The following is an 8,656-nucleotide window of genomic DNA, read 5'->3' on the forward strand; positions in this document are numbered from 1 at the left end:
CTCTCATGTCCCCAATCTGACATGCTTTTCCTGTTCTCCACACTTCTTCTCATATCTGGTATCTGTTTTTCTCTTCCCTCCTGTCCTCTAATTGCTTCTCTTCTTTTTTGCTACCCCACAATTGCTACCCTATTCCCGCTTCCCTTTTTCCTTGCTCCCCAGTTGTTCCATGCTCCCTTTTCTCCCCCCCCCCTCCCTTTACTGTACATCTTTATGCTTTGTTCTGATAAAGAGTGGGATGCAGCTTTTAAGATTTGTTTCTTGGATGCAGGCAGCACTACTTTCTTATGGCAATTCAGCTTCACTTAAGCCATGGGATGGTCACTCTAAACAACCCTGAAAGTAATTTTTTTTTTAAGCTACATTTTACTCTGGTGAACATGGTGCTCATTAGAAGGGGCTAAACTGAGGGGACTAAAAACTGATGTGTTCTATTTAGCTGCATAACAGGTACAGGATAGCACGTGGCAGCACAAGCTTTCCCCACACCAACCTACTTAATAGTATCCCAAACCTGACCACCTCAAAGTAATAATACCACCTAGCCGTTATATAGCACGTTTCATCCGTAGTTCTCAAAGCGCTTCACAAAGGATGTATGTTTCATTATCCCCATTTTACAGATAGGGAAACTGAAGCACAGCACAGTGCCTTGAACCCTGTCCTCCTGACTCCTAGTCCACTGCTGTATGCACTAGGTCACATTTGCCTACCCAGGATCATATTATGACCATGCTTCACAGGACCCTAGCAAATTCATGGTCAATGTTGGTCAATTTCCCGGTCATAGGATTTTAAAAATCATTGTTTTCATGATTTCAGCTATTTAAATCTGAAATTTTATAGTGTTGTAATTGTAGGGGTCCTGACCCAGAAAGGAGTTGGGGGGAGGGGTCGCAAAGTTATTGCGTGTGTGTGTGGGGGGGGTGCGGTACTGCTACCCTTACTTCTGCACGGCTGCTGGTGGTGGCTCTGCCTTCAGAGCTGGGCACCTGGCCAACATCCACTGCTCTCCATCCACCCAGCTCTGAAGGCAGCACAGAAGCAAGGCCATCCCTAAGGGGGTACGGGGCCCGGGACAACCTCCCCTGCTCTGGCCTAGGCCCCACCCCCACTCCACCCCTTCCCCCAAGCCCCACCCCACCTATTCTCCCCCTGCCTCTCCCTGTCCCAATTCCACCCATTCCCCCAAGCCCCTGCCCCCACCCCACCTCTTTATGGCTTTTGCCACCTCCCCTGAGCGACACCGGGAGCCAGTGGAGCAGAGCAGGGCAGGCTGGGTCTGGGTCGCTTGTTGCTGCCAGCACCAGCAGGGCCAGCTCCAGGCACCAGCCGACCAAGCACGTGCTTGGGGCAGCACCTTGTAAGGGGCAGCCAATCTTGGGGTGGCGGGGGGTGCTTGGGTTGTGGTTTTTTGTTTTTTGTTTTTGGTTTGGTGGGGCGGCGCTCGAGGCTTTTTTGTTGTTGTTATTTTTGTTTCGGTGGTGTGGCACAGAACTCGGGGGGCATGTTTCAGTGGGGCGGCACTCGGGGGGATGTTTCAGCGGGGCAGCGCTCTTCTTTTTTGCTTGGGGTGGCAAAAAAGTTAGAGCCGGCCCTGGGCACCAGGCCCCCCGCTAACCTCTCAGGCCGCACTGGACTCCCACGTTCCGAAGCGCGGGGCCCCCCAAAGCACAGGGCCCGGGGCAATTGCCCTGGTCAGTCCTATAGACAGGATGGCTCTGCACATAAGTAAGGGGGGCAAACCATGATCCCCCTAAAATAAACTTGTGACCCCCCCACAAGTCCCTTTAGGGGCAGGCCCCCCAATTTGTGAAACGCTGGTCTCCCCTGTGAAATCTGTATAATATAGGGTAAAAGCACACAAAAGATCAGATTTCATGGGGGGAGACCAGATTTCACGGTCCGTGACACGTTTTTCATTGCCGTGAATTTGGTAGGGTCCACTCATTCAGTAGCTTGTGTGCTGAGACTGCAATCAATAATGCAACTTTGTGCCAATTTGTGATACCAGCCTCTGTCCACTACAAACTTCACTAAGGCCACAAACCTATTTTGAATTGCTATCTGCTCAGCAGTGAATGAAACAACGTTTGATTAATATCAACCTTAGTTGAAGACAAATTGACCCCCAATGGCAAAAAGCTCTATATCCCTTTATCAATCCCCTGAGCTATTCAATCCCTTGAAATTAAGGGAGTGGAATTTTGTCTCTTATTTTTAAAGTTAAATGCAAAAGAACTGCTTTCTGTTAGCCAAGGAATAGATGTTGTTTTTCTCCTTAAATAACCCCCCAGTTTGATAAACATGGGCACTGCCTGCTGGTGCCTTCAAAGAGCAATGCCTAGAGAGAAAACCCAAGTGGAAAATGAAATTCAGAAGAACTAATAAAACACTTTCTGAAGGGTTTGGAATCTCCCATTCCAAAGAAAACAAAGAGGTCAAATGACCTTTCAACCTGATCCTTCTTTTTTTCTGAGACATTAAGAAAAACATTCTGAAAACAATGAGTGTTCATGCTAATTGTCCCTCCCCTACCTCCTAGGTCCTGCCAAAAGCAACATTTCAATGGCCATGGGGTGTGGGGGTTGAGAGCAAATGGGTGAGCAAGGGAACACTGGCTTTCACACATCAGTGACTACACTGTCAACCAGACCCATGGAGGCTCAAGGTGAGGGAGTCAAGCTGACTGACTTTTACTGAAGCAGGTACCTGAGATATTGTAATCAAAGTGGGCTGTTGAAAACCTTTGTCAGCAGCATTCAAAGTGATAGGTCAAAGGGTAAGAAAAAGGGCTACACAGAGGTAAAGTGCAATTTCAAACTTAGCCCATCTGCTCTGCACTAATAATTACCAAAGGTCTAGTCACATGACTAGTGGAAATCTTCACAGATGAGACACAGAAATCTTCACAGTCCTAACCTAGGTCTATAATAGTTTTGGTGACAATGTATGATTATTTGTTTGTATTACCATGGTGCTTAGGAGCCCCAGTCATGGACCAGGACCCCATTGTGCTAGGCTCTGTACAAACAACAAAAAAGACAGCCCTTGCCCCAAAGAGCTTACAGTCGAAATAGGAGAGAGGACTGGTTTAAAAATAACGGAATGTGACAAAAAGTGGTGCTTTTCTATGGAAAAGGCTTCCTGGGCCATTTAGCACCACTGTTTTCTTGCATTAGTAGCTGGAGTAGATCTGCTGTAACATGTTTCCAGAGGCAAAAGGAATCGAGGTGTTTCAGACTGAATTCACTCTAGCATCTGGATTATGTTGTACCGGGCAATCTCTTGGAATATTTCTCTGCAGTAATAGCACTGAGGTCTTCTAAGACTGGCCTCCCTGTTTCACTTCCCAGGAAATGATTCCAGCCTCCCAGCCCAATGGTCTACTCATATCCCTAATCATGCTGGGAGCAAAGCTATTCCTGACCCTGACACTAACTGGTTCTGTGATCTTGGGCGAGTTGCTGAGGCCTTCTCTGCATTAGAGAATTTTTACAAAAAAATCCACTGTTGCTCATGTTGGTGCAGCTGGTATTAGCAACGTTTGTAGCTTCCTATGTAGACAGGTCTGTGGCTCCAATAGCTGTTTTCAGTGCTGAAGCTGGAGAGCTATCTGCATTATGGCTCCTGACCTTGCTAACTCTGGAGCAGCTGCACCATTTTTGTAAAATTTCTCCAGTTTTAGACAGCACCTTATCCTCTGGGCCCGCTTCCCCAGCTGTAAAATGTGGATAATAACACTTACCCAGCTTTGTAAAGTGCTTTGAGATCACTGGATGAAAGACTCTGTGAATGGTTTATAAGTGCAACATAGCAGTAACTTGCTGTGGCTCCACTGAGACATAAGCTATGTCTATATTTTCCCTTTTTCATTGTCAGCGGTGCTAGCAAGTACAAGGAAAGAACAGAACAGTTTCTACACTTCTTTGGAACCACAATGTAAAAGCAGTGACCCTGGGAACCTACCTCATAATTCCTAATAAGCAAGTGAGTGGGTTTAGGTACTAGGGTGGGAGCGGGGGAGGAGGTTAAGAAGGTTAAATAAACAATTCCTCTAGGACCTTTTTGTTACCCTTGGGATTTATTACTACTATGCAGCAGGCGTTTCTAAGGCAAAGTGCAATTTTGTGGTTCTTCGTGAAGACTCACATTCAGTATATAAAAAAGGAACTCAGAGCTAAGCTTTTGTGAGCAATGTTCAGTTCATTAAGCAATGAGTCAGCCTTGGTTTTGTGGAGGATTCGGCTTTTCCTTAAAGGTGGGATCAAGATGCCTGCTTCACCATAATTTACCTCTCATCTGTGCCATGTTACAAAATTCATATTTACCTTCATCCCACACAAAGCCGATAATCTCTCACTTTTGTTAGTCTAAATGATTTATGTCAGAAATGCTGCATCATGACATTGAGGTTAAATAAAATGGTATTTAGGGTTAAAGTAAAAATTATTCCCACATCACTGTAAAATCCCTGTACTATTATTTTCCTTGTGTCTTTATGTGTTACGTTTTGAATAGGGTTTAAGGGATGCATTGACCTTGGTCCTCTGCATAGGGGTAAATTCGACCCTCAGTGAATTGAAGGCTTGTAGACTCTGCTTGTTTAACAGTCTTTGGAATGGAGGTCTTTGGTAGACAACAAGAACCATATTGGGCCGCAGTGCAAGCTTCCCACACATAGCCCTACCAATGTGCCAGCACCCTGTTACAGAGTGACCTCCTCTCGTGGTGAGAAAGTAGTGACTCTCTAAGTCCATTCAATTTTTGGCCTTATTGAGGCTACAAATAAGGGGACAAACTGTAGTAGTGTGACAAGGGGACCTGTCACCCTAGTGATGGAAGAACCTCAAATAAGTCAGAGGTTCAATTCAGCTAAACACCGCAATGTTTGAAAGCATATCTGAAGCTTATTCTGACAGTCTGAATCTCCTGGTTTGCAAAACTGGGCTGGAAATCTCATGAGAAAAGGCTCTCTTGAGACTTCTAGTACTTCTGGTTTTTTTATCCAGCCAGAAATACGAGAAGAACAGCCGTTCTCACTGTATTTTGGTACTTTGGCTTCCAGCAAGAAACCAGGTGTGCAGAGGCAGCAGTGAACATGAAAACTAAAACTTTATCATCATTTTTTAACCTCACAAAAGGTTCAGTTTGAGGTGATGGTTAGGGTTAGTCTTACTTTTCAGAAGCAATTCATTTATTGTCCACAAGGAACTGGATTTAGACCATCGACTCATTTCACATATTCCAAATCACAGCCATCACATAATAATTACCGGTAAGTTAGATCATTACCAGCCTGGTGAGATTAGAATGAGTGATCTAGGGCAAAAGGTCTATTTCCTATCACCAATCACCTGAGCCACCTGTGTTTTTCATTTTCACGTTGTCCTAAATTTGATCTCTGGCAGCCTTTCTGAACTAGAGTCTCATCCCAACACTCGCCGGCTGTCACTACAGCCAGCTAGGCATTCTGACCACATTCAACGTTCTGTCAAACCAAGTAAGTAAAATGAATATATGTAACCAGATTCCAAGGTGATGTGTAAGGTGGTGCAAACTACATGTCATGAAGTGGGTACAAGTGGGAGAAAGGGAGTCTAACTAAATGTAAGGTTGACCCCTTACTAAAGCTTATTGGGGATTTTTGGTTGGCCATCTCCCAGTATCAAATGAAAGGGGAAGGGTTGATGGGAGACCAGGACCCTGAGACTGACAGTCCCCAGGGGCAATGAGGAGAGGCCAACTCTCCAGGTCAGCAAACACACCTGACAGGATGGGCAGGCTAATGAGGGAATCAGGAGGGAAGGGGTCCTGTCCTCCATGTGGTCTGGAGCTGCCTGGGCCAGAGTGGGGCTGAGCTAAGGAGAAAGCAGGAGCCTGGGCTGAGTTGGGGAGCAAAGACGCGCCAACCAGAACCAGAAGGAGCAGCCCAGGGGGCTGGAGGCAGAGCAGCAGCAGTGCTGAGGCAGAGTGGAGCTGGGGCTGGCTGGGTGCGGTGAGCAGTTGAGAAGAGTGAGGGAGGACCCTGGGCAGTGGGCCCAGTGCAGGGAGACACTGTAGCCAAGAGGCCTTGCAGGCCAGACTTGGAGGGGGATTGTAATCCCAGAGGGGGAGTGGGAGCCCTGACACTGGGAAGAAGGGTCCTGCCACCTAGAGCCTGAGAACGTGTGGCCACCGCCAGAGCAAATGTCCAACCCACAGCATCCCTGCAGCACAGCCAGGGCCTGGGACGTGTGAGGAACAGACTGTGAACTTCCCTTACATTCCAGAGATGCTGGTTGTGATGTCCTGATGCCACAGAGTGGAGTTATGTGTTTTCCTTTAACCATTCCCAGTTTTTCATTCTTTTTTAAATTGATTGCTGTTTAATAAAGTGTATTTGCTTGAACTATATGTAATGCTCAGTGGGTCAGGGAGAGAGCACTATGGAGTGGGAACACCCTAGACCAGGGGTCGGCAACCTCTGGTATGTGGCTCACCAGGGCCGGGCTAGTTTGTTTACCTGCCGCATCGGCGGGAAGCACCGCGGGCTGAGGAATGTGCTGGTTGTGGCTTCCCACTACCCCCATTGGCCTGGGACGGCGAACCGCGACTAGTGGGAGCTGCGGTCTGCCGAACCTGCCAACATGGCAGATAAACAAACTGGCCCGGCCCGTTTGTTTACCCTGGCGAGCCACGTGCCAGAGGTTGCCGACCCCTGGCCTAGACCCTGACCTAAGTGACCACGACAAGGTTGAGGGTTGAGCCTCCCAGGAATCCTGGGCCCAGCCTTGTCAGGGTTACAAGGATTCTGCCACCCAGGAGAGTGAAACGGGAGTCCTTGAGGTCAGGCAGGCCTCTAGGTAAAGGAGTTGGAGTCAGGGCCGGCTCCAGACCCCAGCGTGCCAAGCGCGCGCTTGGGGCGGCATTTTGCCGGGAGGGCGGCAGGCGGCTCCGGTGGACCTCCCGCAGAAATGCCTGCGGCAGGTCCACCGGAGCCGCCAGATGACCGGACCCTCCGCAGGCACGTCTGCAAGAGGTCCCCCGGAGCCGCGGGACCGGCGACAGCCAGAGTGCGCCCCGCGGCGCGCCGCCCTTCTTGGGGCGGCGGAATTCCTAGAGCCGCCCCTGGTTGGAGTGAAGACTCCGATCCTTTCGCTAGCCAATTCCACCAAGGTAGTGTATAAGCCAGGAAAGTTCTCCACAACAGTGGGACCAATCCGCCACTTGCATAAATCTACATTTTCTACATGCTGATGGACTGAAAGACAGAGGTGCATCAGGAAAAGCAACATGCAGGAGGATAGGATTTAACTTATATTTTGTTACACTTTCTACCAAGTTAAGCTCCCTTACGCCCCCTTAATGATGTGCAAGTTATTTCACCTCACACATCACCTCTGACCTTGGCCCTTTGTTTCATGGTTTGCCACCGATGCTTCAGATCTACTAGTAACTGAACAGAGATAACTGAGGACGATGTGGAAGCATTTCATTGGACTCTAGTCCACATAACCTCCCAAAAATGTTCTCATCTTAATGAAAGTGGAACATGAAAAACGAATACAAACTTTCAGTTCTAAATTGGCATGAGGCTCAGATAACACAGAACAGGCCCAATTACCTTTAGCAGAAGTGCTGTAGCCATCTTCAAAAGGGCAATTTCAGATATTATGTCAATGGAAATTTTAGGTGTGTGACATTTTACTGTAAAACCAACATTTCTTACAGAATAAATTGAGTCAGCAAGTGTCAGACGGCCTGGAAACCACAGACAGAAGTGCTGCTCCTGACCTTCAGCTGGCGCTTGGACCTTCTGCTGCTGCTGCAATGCCCTTTTCTCTGAGTAAGTTCATAGCCCTGAGTTTTTAATAAGTTTCTATCTTAGTGTATCTCCGCTTCGTTAGACAACATATAATACACTAAAAGAAACAGATGCGCGCAGCTAATTACAGTGTAATGAGTAAACAAACCACTTTTTCCAGCTTTATCCATGGTCACTCAGCCTTAGATGGGACTCCGGTTTGAAGTTAAAGGGGCTCTTGTTCTTGTCTCTAGCCTAGAGGAGATAGTGATGAGGCTTGTTCCTTGAAGCAGAACACAGTTGCAAAACAAGTGAGCAGACTGTGTATAAGGCATGTAGAATTATGAGTTGTGACGACTTTTTCAAGAGGATAGTATAACTTCAGATGCACCTGAAAGTGTATTAAACTTCATTAATTGTTACTATCAATAATAATATTTTACATTTCTGTTGGCCTTGTCTTGGAAGCATCTTAAAGTTCCTAATAAAAGTTATTTATAAACATGAATTAATTAAGGCTCAGCACATCTCTAAAGTAGGGTTTTTTATCCCCATTTTACAGATGGGGAAGATGAGACAGCGAGAGGTTACAGTGAGTGACTTGCCCAAGGACATGCTGCAAGTCACTGACGCAGCCAGGCGTAGAACCCAACTTTCCAGCCTACCTGTCTCATATTGTTCTTGTGATGATACATCATGTGTTTAACAAGAGTAACTATGTTGAGACATGTTTCAGAGTGGCAGCCGTGTTAGTCTGTATCCGCAAAAAAAAAACACAGGAGTTCTCTGTATGTATAAATATCTCCTGTCTGTGTGTTCCATTCTATGCATCCGAAGAAGTGAGCTTTAGCTCACGAAAGCTCATGCTAC

General features: G+C 47.1%; 1 protein-coding gene across 3 annotated transcripts in view; it reads left to right on the forward strand.

Moving 5' to 3' along the window:
• Nucleotides 1-8,451, forward strand: part of LOC123356896 (bcl-2-modifying factor-like) — an 84,456-nt gene extending 76,005 nt beyond the window's left edge. For 2 of the 3 annotated variants that reach the window (XM_045000152.1, XM_045000154.1), the window contains 2 exons: nt 7,714-7,828; nt 8,349-8,451. Coding sequence is in view for 1 of the 3 variants with exons in the window: in XM_045000154.1 (XP_044856089.1) it covers nt 7,714-7,723 (10 nt within the window). In the remaining 2 variants the exon portion in view is untranslated. Of the gene's footprint in view, nt 1-3,882; nt 3,991-7,713; nt 7,829-8,348 lie in introns of all 3 variants that reach the window. The other variant, XM_045000150.1, reaches the window with a different exon arrangement.
• Nucleotides 8,452-8,656: the final 205 nt, after the last annotated feature.

Source organism: Mauremys mutica, unplaced genomic scaffold (assembly GCF_020497125.1).
Source record: "Mauremys mutica isolate MM-2020 ecotype Southern unplaced genomic scaffold, ASM2049712v1 000009F_np12_subseq_1:161612_obj, whole genome shotgun sequence".
In the NCBI taxonomy this organism is placed as follows: domain Eukaryota; kingdom Metazoa; phylum Chordata; order Testudines; family Geoemydidae; genus Mauremys; species Mauremys mutica.